At 42.0% G+C, this 24,105-nt stretch overlaps 1 protein-coding gene across 3 annotated transcripts; it reads right to left on the bottom strand.

The window, feature by feature from the left end:
* Window positions 1–4,105: 4,105 nt before the first annotated feature.
* On the bottom strand, window positions 4,106–24,024 carry si:ch211-171b20.3. 3 transcript variants are annotated; one of them, XM_021562247.2, is made up of 8 exons: window positions 23,130–24,024; window positions 19,908–19,947; window positions 18,151–18,308; window positions 17,133–17,268; window positions 15,630–15,725; window positions 10,689–10,744; window positions 8,139–8,198; window positions 4,106–4,499 (listed from the first exon to the last, which is right to left on the bottom strand). In XM_021562247.2, exons 1-8 carry the CDS (start codon window positions 23,305–23,307, stop codon window positions 4,357–4,359), a joined length of 867 nt encoding a protein of 288 aa, XP_021417922.2. In that variant the 5' UTR covers window positions 23,308–24,024; the 3' UTR covers window positions 4,106–4,356. The 3 variants fall into 3 exon arrangements, with proteins under 3 accessions (XP_021417922.2, XP_021417923.2, XP_021417924.2); XM_021562248.2 differs by lacking the exon at window positions 8,139–8,198; XM_021562249.2 differs by lacking the exon at window positions 10,689–10,744.
* Between the last annotated feature and the right edge of the window lie 81 nt (window positions 24,025–24,105).

The following is a 24,105-nucleotide window of genomic DNA, read 5'->3' as shown; positions in this document are numbered from 1 at the left end:
GAGAGGATAACACACACTAGAGAGAGGATAACACACACTAGAGAGGATAACTCACACTAGAGAGAGGATAACACACACTAGAGAGAGGATAACTCACACTAGAGAGAGGGTAACTCACACTAGAGAGAGGATAACTCACACTAGAGAGAGGATAACACACACTAGAGAGAGGATAGCACACACTAGAGAGAGGATAGCACACACTAGAGAGAGGATAGCACACACTAGAGAGAGGATAGCACACACTAGAGAGAGGATAGCACACACTAGAGAGAGGATAACACACACTAGAGAGAGGATAACACACACTAGAGAGAGGATAACACACACTAGAGAGATGATAGCACACACTAGAGAGAGGATAGCACACACTAGAGAGGATAACACACTAGAGAGAGGATAACTCACACTAGAGAGAGGATAACACACACTAGAGAGAAGATAACACACACTAGAGAGAGGATAACTCACACTAGAGAGAGGATAACTCACACTAGAGAGAGGATAACTCACACTAGAGAGAGGATAACACACTAGAGAGAGGATAACACACTAGAGAGAGGTAGTTGTAGTTGAGGCAAAAATACATCTCTTACCTTGTTTGGTTTTGCTATTGGACTCTAAAAAAGTTTGGTTGTGTATATCTATTGAGCTCAGTGTAAGAGGCTTCATCACACAGTATCTTTGTCACATTATCAGAAAGCCTGTCAAAAGCCTTGATAGTTACCTCAGTGACTGTACAGTATCAGCCTGCCCATCTAAATCCAAGCCAGTCATGGGGCTCCATCTTGGCTCGGTTCCCCCATGCCTAAGCAGTAATAACAGGCATTGAGTAAAACTGAGAGTGGCTGACTCCATTTTGGCTCGGTTTCCCCATGCCTAAGCAGACAGGCAGTGAGTAAAACAGAGTGGCTGACTCCATTTTGGCTCGGTTTAGCAAATGCCTAAGCAGTGATGACAGGCATTGAGTAAAACTGAGAGTGGCTGACTCCATTTTGGCTCGGTTTAACAAATGCCTAAGCAGTAATAACAGGCACTGAGTAAAACTGAGAGTGGCTGACTCCATTTTGGCTCGGTTTCCCCATGCCTAAGCAGTGATGACAGGCAGTGAGTAAAACTGAGAGTGGCTGACTCCATTTTGGCTCGGTTTAACAAATGCCTAAGCAGTAATAACAGGCATTGAGTGAAACTAAGTGACTTTTTTTGAAGACTTGATGCCCATGAGAGGTCAGTGGGGCAAAACAGTTGGCATCACCCTGAACATCGAACAGTAATCCTTTGTTGGGTCTACCTTTTCTCTCCGGAGACTCGCTGATCTCAATCCAAGGGCGACGTGAAGGACTTGGAAGTTTTTAAAACATTGAACTAGCCGCAGGGCAGAACCATAGGAAGATGATAAAGATGGAGATGTGACTGTATTTGTTGGGGCTGTAACTATGGGCTCTCTCTCGCCCTGGTATTGGAACCATCTTCTCTTGTCACACCACGCTGTCATTGGATGCTATTCAGCCATTCGGACTTCAGATTCTACTTCACACTAGGACAATAGAGCTTGAGTCCCAAATGGCACCCTATTCCCTACATCGCGCACTACTTTTGACAAGAAGCGCTATGGACCCTGGTTAAAGGAAGTGCACTATAAAGGGAATATGGTTCCATTTGGGACAGATTCTACAAGAAGAGGATGATGTCAATGGAATCACTTACTGCAACGAAGATCGTATCCTATTTTCAGTACATTATCATACATCTGATGTTTTCAATGACATTGTCTTGAATCTGATGTTTTCAACTACATTTTCATGAATCTGATCTTTTCATTAGATTATCATGAATCTGATGTTCTCATTAGTGAATCACCTCTGACCCCAGAGATCACTGTTTTCTAACAGACTCCTTCCCTATTGGTTCTGTCCTGATGTTGTCTGTTTACACGTAGGATCTGATCACAGTCAGATCCCAACACGTCTTAATAATAATGAGGACAAGATCAGGACAAAGGACGCATGTTGGAATCAGGTATAAACAGGGCTTGTGTGCGCGCGCGCGCCTGCATGCCTGCCGTGAGTTGTCAGCGTGTTGTCAGTCGTTAGCTTCTCTCCAAAAGCCCCTCCATGGTTGTGTTGAGTGTTTGGTAAGCATGTTTTCAGTAAGTTGTCAGCGTGTTATCAGTGTGTTGTCAGTATGTTATCAGTATGTTGTCAGTAAGTTGTCAGTGTGTTGTCAGTGTGTTGTCAGTAAGTTGTCAGTAAATTGTCAGTAAGTTGTCAGCGTATTGTCAGTAAGTTGTCTCTGTGTTGTCAGTGTGTTGTCAGTAAGTTGGCAGTAAGTTGTCTCTGTGTTGGCAGCATGTTGTCAGTGTGTTGGCAGTAAGTTGTCTCTGTGTTGGCAGCATGTTGTCAGTGTATTGGCAGTAAGTTGTCTCTGTGTTGGCAGTAAGTTGTCTCTGTGTTGGCAGTAAGTTGTCTCTGTGTTGGCAGTAAGTTGTCTCTGTGTTGGCAGTAAGTTGTCTCTGTGTTGGCAGTAAGTTGTCTCTGTGTTGGCAGTAAGTTGTCTCTGTGTTGGCAGTAAGTTGTCTCTGTGTTGGCAGTAAGTTGTCTCTGTGTTGGCAGTAAGTTGTCTCTGTGTTGGCAGTAAGTTGTCTCTGTGTTGGCAGTATGTTATCAGTGTGTTGTCAGCGTGTTGTCAGTGTATTATCAGTAAGTTGTCTCTGTGTTGTCAGCGTGTTGTCAGTGTATTATCAGTAAGTTGTCTCTGTGTTGTCAGTATGTTGTCAGTAAGTTGTCTCTGTGTTGTCAGTGTGTTGTCAGTAAGTTGTCTCTGTGTTGTCAGTGTATTATCAGTGTGTTGTCAGTAAGTTGTCTCTGTGTTGTCAGTGTGTTGTCAGACATTGGCTTCTCTCCTCCAGGCTCTGTGTCGTCAGTCGTTAGCACAACGTTTGTGATCAAATGGAGTTTTACTGCGCACACTCTCCCTGCAGCGAGTCAATTCACTGGGGTAATGGAGGGGTAGCGGTTCCTGCTATCCGTTTCGTACATGTGCGCATTAACGCCTTCTCGAGGCCGTTTCAGCCCTGTCGTGTCCCTCCCTGGTCAATGCAACTGCTCGTCGAATCTCCCTCCACGCAACCGATTCTCTCCTCATCTCACCCTGACACAAAACAAGACACAATAGACGTGTGTGTGTGAGGGGCCTCGTTATTGAACACAATGAGGTCTATTCACCGGTAAAGTTGGTGTCTGTACAGTACTGCAGCGCCACAATGAAGCCTACTTTAGTGAAGAAAGGCCACATTCCCCAGTCCTGTGGGACTGACTTGGTCTCTATATTGGTGATATGGAATGCACTCTGTCTATGTCCCAATTTGCACACTTTTCACTATATAGTGTCCCTATGGACCTTGGTCAACAGTGGTGCACTATATAGGGAATAGGGCCTTGGTCAAAAAGTAGTGGACTATTTTGGGAATAGGGCTCTGGTCTAAAGTAGTGCACTATATAGGGAATAGGGCCCTGGTCTATAGTAGCACATTATATAGGGAATAGGGCTCTGGTCTAAAGTAGTGCACTATATAGGGAATAGGGCCCTGGTCTATAGTAGCACATTATATAGGGAATAAGGCTCTGGTCTAAAGTAGTGCACTATATAGGGAATAGGGCCCTGGTCTATAGTAGCACATTATATAGGGAATAGGGCCCTGGTCTAAAGTAGTGCTCTATATAGGGAATAGGGCCTTGGTCTAGGGAATAGGGCTCTCATTATATAGGGAATAGGGCTCTGGTCTAAAGTAGTGCACTATATAGGGAATAGGGCCCTGGTCTATAGTAGCACATTATATAGGGAATAGGGCTCTGGTCTAAAGTAGTGCTCTATATATATGTAATTATCAGTTAGCTAATCCAAGTTTATAATTTTAGAAGGCTAACACAGCGTGCCATTGGAACACAGGAGTGATGGTTGCTGATAATGTGGTTCTGTAGATTTTCCATTTTAAAAAATCAGCCGTTTCCATCTACAATAGTCATTTACAACATTAACAACGTCTAAACCGTATTTCTGATCAATACGATGTTATTTTAAATGGACAAAATTTTAAAAAAAATAATAATTTCAAAAACAAGGACAAGTCTAAAGTGACCTCCAAATTTTGAACAGTAGTATAAGTCACAGGATTGAATTACACTTTGCTATTACATAGCACCAACAAGCTTTTACAAAGTTAGATTATATTTAAACAAGAAAAAGGTTTATATTTCCCTAAATGTTTTATTTGTTCGGGCGGCATTGGCACAGCGTATGGGGTCACAGCCTTAAACTGTGACCTCTGCTCTCTGATTGGCTGATAGACAGGTTGTGTCAGGAGTCCTGTCTCCTGTTCTTCTTAATCTTCTTGATCTTCTCCTGCCTGACCGTCTCTCCCTCCAGAGAAGCGATCTCAGACAGCCTCTGGATGATTGAGGCTGACGGGGCTCCGCTTACCGGGTCTGGGTACGACTGGGCTGGAGGAGGAGCAGAGAGGAGAGTGGTATGTACACTCCAAAGACTCCTTCGTGGATGAGAGGGCTAAAATATTGAGCAGGTCATGTGTGATATGGGGAACACTGGACTAGAAACAAAACAGTGTCTGATCCAAGCATCAGGATCCGACTGTCCTGGAGGAGGAACAGAGAGGACAGTCTAAAGGAGGAGGAACAGAGAGGACAGTCTAAAGGAGGAGGAAGAGAGAGGACAGTCTAAAGGAGGAGGAACAGAGAGGACAGTAAAGGAGGAGGAACAGAGAGGACAGTCTAAAGGAGGAGGAACAGAGAGGACAGTCTAAAGGAGGAGGAACAGAGAGGACAGTCTAAAGGAGGAGGAACAGAGAGGACGGTCTATGAACAAGGAGGAACAGAGAGGACAGTCTAAAGGAGGAGGAAGAGAGAGGACAGTCTAAAGGAGGAGGAACAGAGAGGACAGTCTAAAGGAGGAGGAAGAGAGAGGACAGTCTAAAGGAGGGAGGAACAGAGAGGACAGTCTAAAAGAGGAGGAACAGAGAGGACAGTCTAAAGGGGGGGGAACAGAGAGGACAGTCTAAAGGAGGAGGAACAGAGAGGACAGTCTAAAGGAGGAGGAACAGAGAGGACAGTCTAAAGGGGGAGGTACAGAGAGGACAGTCTAAAGGAGGGAGGAACAGAGAGGACAGTCTAAAGGAGGAGGAACAGAGCGGACGGTCTATGAACATAAAGATAAACTTCTTGTTAATCCCACCACAGTGTCCGATTTCAAAAAGGCTTTACGACAAAAGCACACCATGCGATTATGTTAGGTCTGCACCTAGTCACAAAAACAGCCATTTTTCCAGCCAAAGAGAGGAGTCACAAAAAGCAGAAATAGAGATCAAATGAATCACTAACCTTTGATGATCTTCATCAGATGACACTCATAGGACTTCATGTTACACAATACATGTATGTTTTGTTCGATAAAGTTCATATTTATAGCCAAAAATCTCTGTTTACATTGGCGCGTTGTTTTGCCTCCAAAACATCCGGTGAAAGTGCAGATCCACGTCAATTTACAGAAATACTCATCATAAATGTTGATGAAAATACAACTGTTATGCATGGAATTAAATAAATACTTATCCTTAATGCAACCGCTGTGTTCTGCAACCGCAGATTTCAAAAAAGCACACCATGGAATAATCTGAGTACAGCGCTCAGAGACCAAAACAAGCAATACAGATACCCGCCATGTTATGGAGTCAACAAAAGTCAGAAATAACATTATAAATATTCACTTACCTTTGATGATCTTCATTGGAATGCACTCCCAGGAATCCCAGTTCCACAAAACTGTTAGTTTTGTTCGATAAAGTGCATCATTTATGTCCAAATACCTCCTTTTTGTTCACGCATTTAGTACAGTAATCCAAATGCACAGGCACTAGGTCCAGACAAAATCAAAAAAGTTACATTACAGTTCATAGAAACATAGTTCACAATCCAAACACACGAAGCGCGGGCAAGTCCAGGCGAAAGTTCAGACGAAAGTCACATTACAGTTCATAGAAACATGTCAAACGATCTTTACGATGTTTTTATTATAAATTTTCAAAAAAATTTAAATCTGAGAATTCCTTTGTCTTTAGAAATAAAAGGGAACGGAGCTAACTCTTACGGGCGCACGCCCTGACTGAGCACATGGCCTTCTGGCAGACCCATGACTCAATCAGCTCTCATTCTCTCCCACTTCACAGTAGAAGCCGGACACAAGGTTCTAAAGACTGTTGACATCTAGTGGAAGCCTTATGAAGTATAATATGACCCCACAGACACTGTATATTGGATAGGCTAAGACTTAAAAACCTACAAACCTCAGATTTCCCACTTCCTGGTTGGATTTTCTTCTGCCATTTGAGTTCTGTTATACTCACAGACATCATTCAAACAGTTTTAGAAACGTCAGAGTGTTTTCTATCCACATCTACTAATAATATGCATATCCTAGCATCTGGGCCTGATAGCAGTCAGTTTACTCTGGGCACGCTTTTCATTCGGACGTGAAAATACTGCCCCCAAAGAAGTTAAGCCATTTTGTCACAACATTGGAAGTATGCTTGGGGTCATTGTCCATTTGGAAGACCCATTTGCGACCAAGCTTTAACTTCCTGATTGATGTCTTGAGATGTGTATATATTGAAGCAACATAATTTTCCTCTCTCTTGATACTCTTTTGTGAAGTGCACCAATCCCTCCTGCAGCAAAGCAAACCCAAACATGACGCTGCCACCCCCTTGCTTCATGGTTGGGATGGTGTTCCTTAGCTTGCAAGCCTCTCCCTTTTTCCTCATTCCTCATTATGGCCAAACAGTTCTATTTTTGTTTCATCATACCAGAGGACATTTCTCCAAAAAGTACGATCTTTATCCTTATGTGCACTTGCAAACCGTAATCTGGCTTTTTTATGGTGGTTTTGGAGCAGTGGCTTCTTCCTTGCTGAGCGGCCTTTCAGGTTATGCCGATATAGGACTCGTTTTACTGTGGATATAGACATTTGTGTACCTGTTTCCTCCAGCATCTTCACAGGGTTCTTTGCTGTTGTTCTGGGATTGATTTGCACTTTTCGCACCAAAGTACGTTCATCTCTAGGAGACAGAACGCGTCTCCTTCCTGAGCGGTATGCCGGCTGAGTGGTCCCATGGTGTTTATACTTGCATACTATTGTTTGTACAGATGAATGTGGTACCTTCAGGCGTTTGGAAAATGCTCCCAAGGATGAACCAGACTTGTGAAGGTCTACACATTTTTTTTCTGAGGTCTTGGCTGATGTCTTTTGATTTTCCCATGATGTCAAGCAAAGAGGCACTGAGTTTGAAGGTAGGCCTTGACATACATCCACAGGTGAACCTCCAATTTACTCAAATGATGTCAATTAGCCTATCAGAAGCTTCTAAAGCCATGACAACATTTTCTGGCATTTTCCAAGCTGTTTAAAGGCACCATCAACTTAGAGTATGTAAACTTCTGACCCACTGGAATTGTGATACAGTGAATTATAAGTGAAATAATCTGTCTGTAAACAATTGTTGGAAAAATTACGTGTGTCATGCACAAAGTAGATGTCCTAACTGACTTGCCAAAACTATAGTTAGTTATCAATAAATTTGGGGGAGGGGGGGGGGTTGAAGAACAAGTTTTAAATGACTCCAACATAAGTGTATGTAACTACGTTAAATTCAAATCGCCCTACCAACATATCTAAGCCAATATGACACCAATGTTGAGGAAAATTCTCAAATCCAAGTAAACTGGATTTTATCATCAGAGAATTATTTTGCCCATACCGAGACGTTGAATGAAAACAAGGACACCGCAAGACAATTATACTTTGGATCAATTTGGACTGAATAGGCTTGTAGGTGCAACAGTTTTTATTACATGTATAATTGAATCACTCTCGTTCATTTCCGTCCGTTAAGAACCAACGATGTGCTACCTTTTGGTAGCATCAATGCTAACTGACAACGGAGATGGAAATTCATTTCATAATTTATGTTATTTATTGAGGCACAGTTTTAATTAAAAAAAATATTGGAATCAAATAAAAAAAATCAACATATCAGCCAGGATGAGAATGACACTTTGAACGAGCATCACCTGCGTGTGTTTGAGATGAGTGGGCTATCGACAGTCGGACATTGCAGGTAGCAGGTAGGCCTATAAAACATGATAGAGAACAGAATAATAACTAGTTAGCCAATTCAAAAAAAATATATTGTACCCTCTGGTTAACGGTTTAGCTTTTACTAGGCCTATTGTACGTTTTTACTATTGTAGAGTTTCCATCTTTATTGCAAAAAATGAATACAAATAGACGCAACTTTAAGCTACATATTAATTTGACAAAAGGTCATAAAACTGGCCACGGTATACAGTAAATGATAAAACAGGATCATGTTTGCAAAACAAGTGTTTCTGAGCTTGACACAGGTCATCAGGAACGCAGACAGGCTTCTATAGACCTTCAGAATGTCCACCTTATTCCACATTTTGCTGTGTTACAGCCTGAATGCCAAATGCATTCAATAGATGTTTTTTTTCCCCCACCCCATCTACACACAATACAACATAATGACAAAGTGAAAACATTTTTTTTTTTTAAACATTTTTTGCAAATGTTTGGAAAATGTAATACAGAAATCTCATTTACATACAGCAAGTATTCACACCACTTTGCTATTGACAATCCAAATAACCCTTTGATCATCCTTGAGATGTCATTACGACTCGATTGGAGTTCACCTGTGGCCAATTCAGTTGATTGGACATGATTTGGAAAGAAACACCTGTCTATATATATATAAGGTGCCACAGTCGACATGTCAGAGCAGGAACTAAACCATAGATAGTTTTATTCACCTCATCAAAATTATATTTCTAGAGTGTTGAATGTTTCTAAGAGCACAGCCATAATTAGGGGAAATGGAAAAAACATGACACTACACAGACTGCTTAGAGCCGTCCGACCAAACTGAACAACCGGGCCAGAAGGATCTTGGTCAGAAAGAAAACCAAGAACCCATTTTGTATTTATTATGGATTCCCATTAGCTGCTGCCAAATCAGCAGCTACTCTTCCATTGACCACTCTGACAGAACTACAGAGTTCCCTTGGCTGAGATGGGAGAAACTGCCAGATGGACAACATTCTGTACGGTGCTTCACCAATCTGGGCTTGATGAGAGAGTGGCCAGACGGATGCCACTCCTGAGAAACAGGCACATGACAGCACGCCTGGAGTTTGGAAAAAGCCACATCATAAAGGCAAACGATTCTATGGTATAATGAGACAAAAATGTAACTCTTTAGCCTGAATGCAAAACGCTATGTCTGGAGAAAACCAGGCACAGCTCATCACCCGTCTAACACCTACCGTGAAGCATGGCGGTGGCAGCATATGGGGATGCTTTACAGCGTAGGGACTGGGAAACTGGTAAGGATAGAGTGAAAAATGAATAGCGCCAAACACATACAAATCCTTGATGAGAACCTGCTTCAAATGACCTTAGACTGGGGGCAAAGATTTATGTTCCAACAGGACAATGGCCCAAAGTATACAGCCAAAGTAAGACTGGATTGGTTTCAGAACAAGAATCTTAAAGTCCTTGAGTGGCCCAGCCAAAGCCCAGACTTGAATCCCGTTGAAAATCTGTGGAAAGACTTGAAGATTGTTGTTCACCACCACTCATCCATCTAACTTAAGAGAGCTTTAAAAAAAAATCTGCAAGGAAGAATGGGAGAAAATCCCCAAATCCAGATGTGCAAAGCTGACAGACACATCCATGATGACTCAAAGCTGATACAGACATATCCAAAACGACTCAAAGTTGTAATCATCACCAAAAGTTGCTTCTAACTAAGTATTGACTCAGGGGAGTGAATACTTATTTAAAATGAGGTCTTTCTGTATTTTCAATACATTTGCTAAAAATAAAAATAAATAAAACATGTTTTCAATTTGTCCTTATGGAGTATTGTGTAAGAGTGTGAGAGAAATATATATATTTCATCAATTTTTTTTTAAATAACAACAAAATGCTCTAACAACAAAATGTGTAAAGGTCAAGAGGTATGAATACATTCTGAAGGCCCTGTATATGAGTGACTGTGTACTACACACAATCAGGTTTTATGTTGGGCATCTACTGACCCCCCAAAATATTTTATGATATATACTGACATAAACCTTTATATTTAGCAGTACAAGGAAATACAGACAGGCACCACATAACTACAAGACAAAACAGTTTGCTCAATCAAGGTGATCTTGTAAGTTTAAAAGCAAAAGCTTGTTTTCATATAATACAAAAACGCTTGAAAACAGTGGAATGGGATTAGTGTGGTGAGTGAAGAATCCAATACTTGAACTTTTATGCCGTACTAATCACATTATTGTGGAAGAACCTCTTAAGGGTATGAAATAGGCTGTTTGAGAAGGTTGTAATCCTAAGAAACCTGCATTCACATTGAAGTACAATAGACAAACATTGCTACTGTAGTAGGACAAAGCCGTGTGCTGGAAAACCTTGGTATAGCATGGGTGAAATAAGCATTGTGGTGCTCATGTGAATTCACTTTCTTTGTCCGCTTCAGACCAATACCTACTTCTCACTTTAATACTTCGTTTTTAGATTTGAATCATACTTACATTTCTGATTAGCTCCTATTGTGAAAAGACTGCAGGTTCTGTTATTTACTCTTGGTCTGAGAACAGAATGGGCAACAAGACAAGTTACCACCAAAACTTGTGATGTCATGCTACATATGGTCCTAGCATACTCTATATAGTGTAGATATGCATCCCAAACGGCAACCTATTCTCTATATGTCAGAGTAATTCAACTCTTTCCCTACGAAGACCAGAACCAGACGGTTTTCTGTTCTAACTGATAATTACACCCACCTGGTGTCCCAGGTCTAAATCAGTCCCTGATTAGAGGGGAATCACCCACCTGGTGTCCCAGGTCTAAATCAGTCCCTGATTAGAGGGGAATCACCCACCTGGTGTCCCAGGTCTAAATCAGTCCCTGATTAGAGGGGAATCACCCACCTGGTGTCCCAGGTCTAACTCAGTCCCTGATTAGAGGGGAATCACCCACCTGGTGTCCCAGGTCTAAATCAGTCCCTGATTAGAGGGGAATCACCCACCTGGTGTCCCAGGTCTGACTTAGTCCCTGATTAGAGGGGAAACACCCCTGGTGTCCCAGGTCTAAATCAGTCCCTGATTAGAGGGGAATCACCCACCTGGTGTCCCAGGTCTAAATCAGTCCCTGATCAGAGGGGGAATCACCCACCTGGTGTCCCAGGTCTAAATCAGTCCCTGATTAGAGGGGGAACAGTGGAACTGGCTTCGAGGTCCAGATTTGAGTAGGAGGGCCCTATATCGTGCAGCACATTTGACCAATACCCTATGGAGTGCCGTTTGACCCTATGGGCCTTTAAGAAGTGTTCATCCCCTTTGACTTATTCTTGTTGTATTAAATTCAAAATGAATTTAAAATATATATATATATATTTTTTTTAAATGTCATCCATCTACACACAATACCCCATAATGACAGTGATTTTTTTTTTTTTTTTTATGTTTGCAAATGTATTGAAAATTAAACACCAAAATATCTAATTCAACTAAAGGGGAACTTTTAAAACAGTTACATTGGCCTCAGAGACTGAAAAACAGCTTCTATCCCAAGGCCATCAAACTGTTAAATAGCCATCACTAGCACATTAGATGCTGCTACCGTATATACAGTGCCTTGCGAAAGTATTCGCCCCCCTTGAACTTTGCGACCTTTTGCCACATTTCAGGCTTCAAACATAAAGATATAAAACTGTATTTTTTTGTGAAGAATCAACAACAGGTGGGACACAATCATGAAGTGGAACGACATTTATTGGATATTTCAAACTTTTTTAACAAATCAAAAACTGAAATATTGGGCGTGCAAAATTATTCAGCCCCCTTAAGTTAATACTTTGTAGCGCCACCTTTTGCTGCGATTACAGCTGTAAGTCGCTTGGGGTATGTCTCTATCAGTTTTGCACATCGAGAGACTGACATTTTTTCCCATTCCTCCTTGCAAAACAGCTCGAGCTCAGTGAGGTTGGATGGAGAGCATTTGTGAACAGCAGTTTTCAGTTCTTTCCACAGATTCTCGATTGGATTCAGGTCTGGACTTTGACTTGGCCATTCTAACACCTGGATATGTTTATTTTTGAACCATTCCATTGTAGATTTTGCTTTATGTTTTGGATCATTGTCTTGTTGGAAGACAAATCTCCGTCCCAGTCTCAGGTCTTTTGCAGACTCCATCAGGTTTTCTTCCAGAATGGTCCTGTATTTGGCTCCATCCATCTTCCCATCAATTTTAACCATCTTCCCTGTCCCTGCTGAAGAAAAGCAGGCCCAAACCATAATGCTGCCACCACCATGTTTGACAGTGGGGATGGTGTGTTCAGGGTGATGGGCTGTGTTGCTTTTACGCCAAACATAACGTCTTGCATTGTTGCCAAAAAGTTACATTTTGGTTTCATCTGACCAGAGCACCTTCTTCCACATGTTTGGTGCGTCTCCCAGGTGGCTTGTGGCAAACTTTAAACAACACTTTTTATGGATATCTTTAAGAAATGGCTTTCTTCTTGCCACTCTTCCATAAAGGCCAGATTTGTGCAATACACAACTGATTGTTGTCCTATGGACAGAGTCTCCCACCTCAGCTGTAGATCTCTGCAGTTCATCCAGAGTGATCATGGGCCTCGTGGCTGCATCTCTGATCAGTCTTCTCCTTGTATGAGCTGAAAGTTTAGAGGGACGGCCAGGTCTTGGTAGATTTGCAGTGGTCTGATACTCCTTCCATTTCAATATTATCGCTTGCACAGTGCTCCTTGGGATGTTTAAAGCTTGGGAAATATTTTTGTATCCAAATCCGGCTTTAAACTTCTTCATAACAGTATCTCGGACCTGCCTGGTGTGTTCCTTGTTCTTCATGATGCTCTCTGCGCTTTTAACGGACCTCTGAGACTATCACAGTGCAGGTGCATTTATACGGAGACTTGATTACACACAGGTGGATTGTATTTATCATCATTAGTCATTTAGGTCAACTTTGGATCATTCAGAGATCCTCACTGAACTTCTGGAGAGAGTTTGCTGCACTGAAAGTAAAGGGGCTGAATAATTTTGCACGCCCAATTTTTCAGTTTTTGATTTGTTAAAAAAGTTTGAAATATCCAATAAATGTCGTTCCACTTCATGATTGTGTCCCACTTGTTGTTGATTCTTCACAAAAAAATACAGTTTTATATCTTTATGTTTGAAGCCTGAAATGTGGCAAAAGGTCGCAGAGTTCAAGGGGGCCGAATACTTTCGCAAGGCACTGTACATAGACTTGAAATCACTGGCCACTTTAATAATGGAACACTAGTCATTTTAATAATGTCACTAATAATGTTTACATATTTTGCATTACTCATCTATGTATATACTGTATTCTATACTATTCTACTGTATCTTAGTCTATGTATTACTCATCTCATATGTATATACTGTATTCTATACTATTCTACTGTATCTTAGTCTATGTATTACTCATCTCATATGTATATACTGTATTCTATACTATACTACTGTATCTTAGTCTATGTATTACTCATCTCATATGTATAAACTGTATTCTATACTATTCTACTGTATCTCAGTCTATGTATTACTCATCTCATATGTATATACTGTATTCTATACTATACTACTGTATCTTAGTCTATGTATTACTGATCTCATATGTATATACTGTATTCTATACTATTCTACTGTATCTTAGTCTATGTATTACTCATCTCATATGTATATACTGTATTCTATACTATTCTACTGTATCTTAGTCTATGTATTACTCATCTCATATGTATATACTGTATTCTATACTATACTACTGTATTCTATACTATACTACTGTATTCTATACTATACTACTGTATTCTATACTATACTACTGTATTCTATACTATACTACTGTATTCTATACTATACTACTGTATTCTATACTATACTACTGTATTCTATACTATACTACTGTATTCTATACTATACTACTGTATTCTATACTATACTACTGTATTCTATACTATACTACTGTATTCTATACTATACTACTGTATTCTATACTATACTACTGTATTCTATACTACTGTATTCTATACTACTGTATTCTATACTATACTACTGTATTCTATACTATACTACTGTATTCTATACTATACTACTGTATTCTATACTATACTACTGTATTCTATACTATACTACTGTATTCTATACTATACTACTGTATTCTATACTATTCTACTATATCTATGCAGCTCTGACATCGCTCGTCCTAATATTTATATACTCTGAATTCCATTCCTTTAGTTTAGATGGGGATTGTTAGATATTACTACTGCACTGTTGGAGCTAAAAACACAAGCATTTCGCTACTCCTGCAATAACATCTGCTAAACACGTATATGTGACAAATGCATTTGATTTGATAAGGACATCAGACAATTTAAATAAATAAATTAGGCCCGAATCTATGGCTTGTACATGACTGGGCAGAGGCGAAACCATGGGTGGACCTGGGAGGGAATAGGAGCCAGGCCCAGCCAATCAGAATGAGTTTAGCCCCACAAAAGGGCTTTATTAGAAAGAAAACTATCCTCAGATTCATCAGTTGTTCGGGTGGCTGGTCTCAGACGATCCCGCAGGTGAGGTCGGATGTGGAGGTCCTGGTCTGCGGTTTTGAGGCCGGCTGGATATACTGCCAAATTCTCTAAAATTACATTGGAGGCGGCTTATACTTTAAATTCTCAGTTCTGCGGGACATTCCTGCAGTCAGCATTTCAAATCCACGTTCCCTCAAAACTTGAGACATCTGTGGTTTTGTGTAGTGTGACAAAACTGCACGTTTTAGAATGGTCTTTTATTGCCCCCCCCCAGCACAAGGTGCACCTGTGTAATGATCATGCTGTTGAATCAGATTGTTGACATGCCACACCTGTCATGTGGATGGATTATCTTGGCAAAGGAGAAATGCTCACTAACAGGGATGTCAACAAATTTGTGCATTTGTAGCATTAACATTTGTAGAGAAAAAAGCTTTTTGTAATGGGACATTTCTGGGATCATTTATTTCAGCTCATGAAACATGGGACCAAAACTGTACATGTTGTGTTTATATTTTTGTTAAGTAATTTTTTTTAATTTTTATTATTTCTCAAAATCTCATTTTTTAATTTTAATTTTTTTTAATTTTATTATATAACTAGGAAAGTCAGTTAAGAACAAATTCTTATTTTCAATGACGGCCTACCAGGGAACAGTGGGCCTTGTTCAGGGGCAGCTCGGAGGATTCGATCTTGCAACCTTTCGGTTACAAGTCCAACGCTCTAACCACTAGGCTACCTGCCGCCCCCACATTATGGGCTATTGTGTGTAGGCCAGTGACACAAAATCTCAATACTACTACTTGCTGTAGGTCATAGGTCATAGGGATGGGATGTAGACGTACTGTATATTTAATACTGTAATGGTACTTTAATAACACTCTGGTACCTGTTCTTGTAGCCTTCTGTAGAGAAGGGGTTTCTTCCATTGAGCGAGGCTGCAGCTGGCAGCAGGATGGCAGGAACTGACGTCAGGTCATAAGAGCTGGAGGGCGGAGGTGCACAGCATCAACACCCTAGCACACCGTCAACCCCAACACACACTAATAAAGTTTTTTATTTTATTGTTTAAACTCCAATGACTGTCAGATTAGAGTCAACAGACTATGACTTTGAATCAGAAGGGGTTTGGCCGGCTCCTCTCTACTGTCTGACACATTGTAACCTACCAGCCCTCAGTGTAACAGCGGTGGAAAAAGCACCCAATTGTCATACTTGAGTGAAAGTACAGATACCTTAATAGGAAGTTACTCAAGTAAAAGTGAAAGCCAGTAAAATACTACTTGAGTAAAAGTATTTGGTTTTTAAATATACTTAAGTATTAAAATAACATGTAATTGCTAAAATATACTTAAGTATCAAAAGTAAAATTACAAATATATAAAATCACTTAAAATGTCTTTATATTATGCAAAGCAGATGGCACCATTTTTTTGTTGTTAACATTTACAGATAGCCAGGGGAACACTCCAACACTCAGATTATTTACAGATAGCCAGGGGTACGCTCCAACACTCAGATTATTTACAGATAGCCAGGGGTACGCTCCAACACTCAGATTATTTACAGATAGCCAGGGGAACGCTCCAACACTCAGATTATTTACAGATAGCCAGGGGAACGCTCCAACACTCAGATTATTTACAGATAGCCAGGGGTACACTCCAACACTCAGATTATTTACAGATAGCCAGGGGAACGCTCCAACACTCAGATTATTTACAGATAGCCAGGGGAACGCTCCAACACTCAGATTATTTACAGATAGCCAGGGGAACGCTCCAACACTCAGATTATTTACAGATAGCCAGGGGAACGCTCCAACACTCAGATTATTTACAGATAGCCAGGGGTACGCTCCAACACTCAGATTATTTACAGATAGCCAGGGGTACGCTCCAACACTCAGATTATTTACAGATAGCCAGGGGTACGCTCCAACACTCAGATTATTTACAGATAGCCAGGGGAACGCTCCAACACTCAGATTATTTACAGATAGCCAGGGGAACGCTCCAACACTCAGATTATTTACAGATAGCCAGGGGAACGCTCCAACACTCAGATTATTTACAGATAGCCAGGGGAACGCTCCAACACTCAGATTATTTACAGAAGATGTGTTTGTGCTTAGTGAGTCCGCCAAGCCAGAGGCAGCATGGATGAGCACGCGTTCTCTTGATAAGTGCGTGAATTTGACTATTATCCTGACCTGCTAAGCGTTCAAAATATACCCCACCCCCCCCACGGGGCAGCTGGGGCCTGTTTCATTTGAAACATGGCTGAGTCAGACTGGCATTTACAGACAGTAGAGACACAGAGCACAGTGATGGATTAATTTATTCCGGATGGGCTGCTTAGTTACCCCGAAGGCCAAGCGGGGTCTGCTTACCCAAAGGCGCAGGGGCGAGCAGGGGCCTGGGAAAGCTCCTTGTGGAGGGTATAGTGGTGGAGGTGGCCCGACCGGTGGATCTGGTAGTCTCTGGGCAGGGGAGGGATGGAGCCGCTAGGCTTCATGGGACGCTCATCTGAGTGGGGAAAATTCATTCTAAAATAAGCTTTACTAAGAGAATGTCAACAAGATAGAGTGGAAATGGGGAAAAACAACATTGGCTCAAATAGAAGGTGAAGCCACAGTTTGACGTGGATGTCGCTGGTCCAAAACCTGCCTAGAAGGGTTCACACACACACACACACACACACACACAGACACCACACACACACACACCACACAGACACCACACACACACACACCACACAGACACCACACACACACACACACACACACACACACACACACACACAGACACAAAGGACTGCTGCAACCAAGCCTGACAATGTCAATAGCTTGGACCATTGGAAAATACAAATGCTGAGGTCGCCATCTACTGGTGAGTCTGGAGACACACATGTCCAACGTCAATCAAACTGAGCCTTTTTTTTTATTTTATCTGTTATTTAACCAGGTTAGTTGACTGAGAACAGATTCTCATTTACAGCAACGACCTGGGGAAGAGTTACAGGGGAGAAGAGAGGGGGATGAATGAGTGCATTGTAAACTGGGGATTATTAGGTGACCGTGATGGTTTGAGGGTCAGATTGAGACTTTAGCCAGGACACCGGGGTTAAACAACCCTACTCTCACGATAAGGACATCTCTTTATTTAACCAGGCAAGTCAGTTAAGAACACATTCCTATTTACAATGACGGCCTAGGAACATTAAGTTAACAGCCTTGTTCAGGGGGCAGAACAGATTTTTACCTCGTCAGCTCTGGGATTCGATCTAGCAAACCTTCTGGTTACTGGCCCAACACTAACCTACCTGCCGCCCCGTCACGTGGCTGTGGGAGAAAAGGCTGTGGATGTTACAGTAATAATCACCTGGGGGGAAAAAAATGAAACGAATACCTGGGAAATCATACTTGGGATACATCCTGCTGTCATTCTTCCATGTCTTATCAAACGGAAAGTGTCTCTCAGAGATGTCTTTCTCTGGGTAGTTATTATCCGAGGTGCCCAGCCGGGACAACGGAGACACCTCTCTGCCCAGGAAGGAGGAAGTAGACCTGAACACGAAAATAACATTTCAATAGTAGGCCACATATTAAAAATCCATTCAACTGAATGGAGTAGTGTCTAATAATAATTATAATATATTAATAATATAGCTAACCTGACTCAGCATCTCAAATGGTACCCTACACCCCAAACTGAACAAGTTCCACAGACATGTGACTAACAGAAATTGAATAATGTGTCCCTGAACAAAGGGGGGTTCAGTAACAGTCAGTATCTGGTGTGGCCACCAGCTGCATTAAGTACTGCAGTGCATCTCCTCCTCATGGACTGCACCAGATTTGCCAGTTCTTGCTGTGAGAGGTTATCCCACAGTTCCCAGACACTCCGATCCAACAGGTCCCAGACGTGCTCAATGGGAGCACGTTGAGATCCGGGCTCTTTGCTGGCCATGGCAGAACACTTGACATTCCTGTCTTGCAGGAAATCACACACAGAACGACCAGTATGGCTGTTGGCATTGTCATGCTGGAGGGTGATGTCAGGATGAGCCTGCAGGAAGGATACCACGACGGAGGATATCTTCCCTGTAACGCACAGCGTTGAGATTGCCTGCACAATGACAAGCTCAGTCCGATGATGCTGTGACACACCGCCTCAAACCATGACGATAAACACGACTTCGACGATAAACACGAATCCAACCATCACCCCTGGTGAGACAAAACCGCAACTCGTCATTGAAGAGCATTTTTTGCCAGTCCTGTCTGGTCCAGCGACGGTGGGTTTGTGCCCATAGGCGACGTTGTTGCCGGTGATGTCTGGTGAGGACCTGCCTTCCAACAGGCCAACAAGCACTCAGTCCAGCCTCTCTCATCCTATTGCGGGCAGTCTGAACACTGATGGAGGGATCGTGCGTTCCTGGTGTAACTCGGGCAGTTGTTGTTGCCATCCTGTACCTGTCCCGCAGGTGTGATGTTGGGATGTACCGATCCTGTGCAGATGTTGTTACACGTGTTCTGCCACTGCGAGGACGATCAGCTGTCCATCCTGTCTCCCTGTAGCGCCGTCTTAGGCGTCTCACAGTACGGACATTGCAATTTATTGCCCTGGCCACATCTGCAGTCCTCATGCCTCCTTGCAGCATGCCTAAGGCATGTTCACACAGATGAGAAGGAGACCCTGGGCATCTTTCTTTCGGTGTTTTTCCAGAGTCAGTAGAAAGGCCTCTTTAGTGTACTAAGTTTTCATAACTGTGACCTTAATTGCCTACCGTCTGTAAGCTGTTAGTGTCTTAACGACTGTCCCACAGGTGCATGTTCATTATTGTGTATGTTTCATTGAACAAGCATAGGAAACAGTGTTTAAATCCTTTACAATGTAGATCTGTGAAGTTGTTTTGATTTTTACAAATTATCTTTGAAAGGCAGAGTCCTGAAAAAGGGCTGTTTCTTTTTTTTGCTGCGTTCACATTGCATTAATTATTGCATTGTTGGTTGAGTTTGCAAGAAAGGCATTTCACTGTACTTGTGCATATGAAATTAACACCTTAAACTTTCGACCAGGGCCCATCAAATGTAGTGCACTATATAGGGGATAGGGTGCCATTTGGGACATAGAAATTCTCTTGTACACTTAACGTTACTTACCCCTCTACATTCCAGGTGGAATCCTTTCGGTCCCTGGAGTCTAGAAAAACAAAATAAAAAAAAACATGTTGTGGTATTCAGCTATAAAATGTGAAGGAAGTGGAACCAGCATAGTAGAATCAGTCACACTATAATCTAATATATTAGGATTAGATACTGCACATGCAGCAGCTACTCTTCCTGGTGTAACCATCATATCAAACATCTCCAATCAAATCTAGAATCGGCGTTCTATTGCCCAACAAAGCCTCCTTCACTCACGCCACCAAACTTACCCTAGTAAAACTGACTATCCTATCGATCCTCGATGATGTCATCTACAAAATAGCTTCCAATACTCTACTCAAGCAAATTGGATGTAGTCTATCACAGTGGCATCCGTTTTGTTACCAAAGCGCCTTATACCACCCACCACTGCATCCTGTATGCTCTAGTCGGCTGGCCCTTGCTACATATGTCGCCAGACCCACTGGCTCCAGGTCATCTATTCTATGTAAAGCTCCGCCTTCTCAGTTCACTGGTCACCATAACAACACCCACCCGTAGCACGTGCTCCAACAGGTATATCTCACTGATCATCCCCAAAGCCAACACCTCCTTTGGCCGCCTTTCCTTCCAGTTCTCTGCTGCCAGTGACTGGAACGAATTTCAAAAATCACTGAAGTTGGAGACTTACATTTCCCTCACTAACTTTAAACATCAGCTATCTGAGCAGCTAACCAATCACTGCAGCCGTACATAGTCCATCTGTAAATAGCCTACCCAATCTACCTACCTCATCCCCATACTGTTTATATTTATTTACTTCGCTGCTCTTTTGCACACCAGTATCTCTACTTGCACATCATCATCTGCTCATCTATCACTCCAGTGTTAATCTGCTAAATTGTAATTACATCGCTAGTATGGCCTATTTATTGCCTTACCTCCTCACTCCATTTGCACACACTGTATAGAGACTTTATTTTTTCTATTGTGTTATTGACTGTATGCTTGTTTATTCCATGTGTAACTCTGTTTCTGTCGTACTGCTTTGCTTTATCTTTTCCAGGTCGCAGTTGTAAATGAGAACTTGTTCTCAACTGGCCTACTTGGTTAAATAAAGGTGAAATAAAAAATTATAAAAAAAATTAAAAGTTTAACTTCCGCCTCGCCCCTACCTGGGCTTGAAACAGGGACCCTCTGCACACACAGACAACAGCCACCCTCTAAGCGTCGGGGGGAACAACTACCTCAAGGTGTCAGCACGAGTGACGTCACCAAATTGGAACGCTATTAGTGCGCACCCCGCTAACTAGCTAACCATTTCAAAAATCGGTTACACTGGGGTCCACATTAAAACGTACAAATACACGAAAGTAAGAACATTAGATTACATTAATAAAATAAAAAATAAGTGTTACTGGATAGACGACAAAAATACTATTTACACACTATTCATATTTTTTTTTTTTTACCTTTATTTAACCAGGCAAGTCAGTTAAGAACAAAATCTTATTTTCAATGACGGCCTAGGAACAGTGGGTTAACTGCCTGTTCAGGGGCAGAATGACAGATTTGTACCTTGTCAGCTCGGGGATTTGAACTTGCAACCTTCCGGTTACTAGTCCAACGCTCTAACCACTAGGCTACCCTGCCGCTGTGATATGTCTTTCTATTTGTTTTTTAAGGCTAAACTTTTTTTTGTCAGGTGGCTGAACATTCCAAGATGCACGGCTCAGTCAGCTGAGGCCAAGCATTAAAGTGCTGTGTACCCAGTCTCACCGTGTAACATTACCGGTGTGTAATGGGTAGGCTGGCTATCTAGCTGCTGGCTAATGAAAGGAGGTCAGCGCTCTACAGGAGACTCCAAGGGGCAACAAGATCCTGTTCATGAGTGATTAGTGCACTATACAGGGAAACCTATCATCAGAAGCCTATTTATTTTATTTATCCGTTATTTTACCAGGTAAATTGACTGAAAACACGTTCTCATTTACAGCAACAACCTGGGGAATAGTTACAGGGGAGAGGAGACGAATGAGACAATTGTAAACTGGGGATTAGGTGACTGTGATGGTTTGAGGGCCAGATTTGGAATTTAGCCAGGACACCGGGGTTAAACACCCCTACTCTTACAATAAGTGCCATGGGATCTTTAATGACCTCAGAGTCAGGACACCCGTTTAATGTCCCATCCGAAAGACGGCACCCTACACAGGGCAGTGTCCCCAATCACCGCCCTGGGGCATTGGGATATTTTTTTTAGACCAGAGGAAAGAGTGCCTCCTACTGGGCCACCAACACTTCCAGCAGCATCTGGTCTCCCATCCAGGGACTGACCAGGACCAACCCTGCTTAGCTTCAGAAGCAAGCCAGCAGTGGTATGCTCTCTATTGGCACCACACTGGGAAAGGGGAACATTGTCCAGAGCCGGGTTATATCACTTCGTCCCATATGTATAATGGACAGTCAGAAAGTACACCGGTTAGAGGGCTCAAAATAAGCATGCCTTGCCCTTAACGGGATATGCCACCCTATAGTTGAAATGTGATCATGATAAAGTTATAGTTGTCTAGAACATACACAACTGTCTATATCCTCACGACAAAGTATTATTATTTCAGATAAAAAATAAAAATCCTCAATGCGTCGTCAGATTAATATCCTTATTTTTGACTACAACTCCCATCGCGCAAAGCGGTTTTCCTAGTCTCCCTGCAGGCCAAAGAGGCCACTGCGCGTTGCCATAGCAACCCGACTCCTGTAGTTTTGCGCTAGAAACGCGATTTCTACCAGGTTCAATATGTTGAGAATGCAACGTTTACATCGATAGCTAGTTGTAAAATAATCCCCGAAACAAACTGCATTAAAACTACTTCTCATTCGGATATCGACTGTCATTTTTCTAGCGGTCGCATTGCATTGTGGGTTTTGTAGTCGATTTGAACTCGGTAAATTATCATAAATTGCTTCCTGACACATGCGTTACAAAAAGGAATTTGGATGATTATTAAATTTAAACTGCACACGGATCATGAACAGCATGCATGACAATGTCAGGATTGAGAAGAAATGGACTACTTGTATAGTCTAAGAAATATTTGCTTTAAACACCTAACCACTTGTATACTCTACTTGCATCCACTTTAGACATATACAAATCCGACGCCAGTTTATTCACAGCACCCAAACCAGAAACAGATTTAATGCGTTCTGTAAAAAACAAGCATTCCTCCTTACCGCTCAGAGGGCATTTTCTCCTTAATGTATGGACATGAATCGGCTTGACTCCGGCCAGCCTTCCTCCTGGTATTTGTGAGAGCGGTCCACAGCGGCCTTGGCCCAACTGCGTCAAGTCCCCGGCGGTGCTGAGAGAAGCCGCTAGTGTTATCACCTTCGGGCTGGCTGTGGGGTGCATCACGCTAATACGACGCACCGATATCCCAAACTCATAAACCAACTAAATAATTAGCCATGTTAACAAAAAAGACGAATTAAAAACTAAGCAGCGGAGAGCTTGAGAAAGCCCACTAGAGGCTACGTGGCGTATTGAATCATGTGGTTTCCATGGCTACGGGCTGTGGATGGCCAAGCAGCAAGCCCCGACATTTTATTTGACCTTTATTTAACTAGGCAAGTCAGTTAAGAACAAATCCTTATTTTCAATGACGGCCTAGGAACAGTGGGTTAACTGCCTGTTCAGGGGCAGAACGACAGATTTGTACCTTGTCAGCTCGGGGGTTTGAACTGGCAACATTTTGGTTACTGGCCCAATGCTGTCGCCCCAATCACCATGCCCCAGTCCAAATAATTTACATAGTAACATACACCTCATATACTACAACTCGCCTAACCAAACAAGTTCATATAATATAAAGTGATATGCGCACAAGTTTGTGACAGCATTGCATTGCTTAGTTAATGAAGTGCTTGTATAGAAGATACATTTATTTGTTGTTAAAAATGCCTCAAAGAAGTGACTCAAGTCATTACTGATGTGACAAAATTAGTGTGGACCAGAAGCAAAGCTCTCCAAAGCTTGTTCCTAGCGCCCTACAGGTTCAGGTTAGGTACAAATGGGGATGGAGTAAAAACCACATAGGACCGTAGCTCTCCAGCAACAAGCTTGGAGAGCACTGCTGTAGAGTTCAGTGTTTAAAAAAAAAAAATAGGAAACCACTTGGGAAGGTTCAACATACGACACAAAAACAGATTA

Source organism: Oncorhynchus mykiss, chromosome 15 (genome assembly GCF_013265735.2).
Source record: "Oncorhynchus mykiss isolate Arlee chromosome 15, USDA_OmykA_1.1, whole genome shotgun sequence".
NCBI classification, from domain to species: domain Eukaryota; kingdom Metazoa; phylum Chordata; class Actinopteri; order Salmoniformes; family Salmonidae; genus Oncorhynchus; species Oncorhynchus mykiss.
The sequence above is the reverse complement of the archived record's forward strand: the minus strand, read 5'-3'. Positions and strand labels throughout refer to the sequence as shown.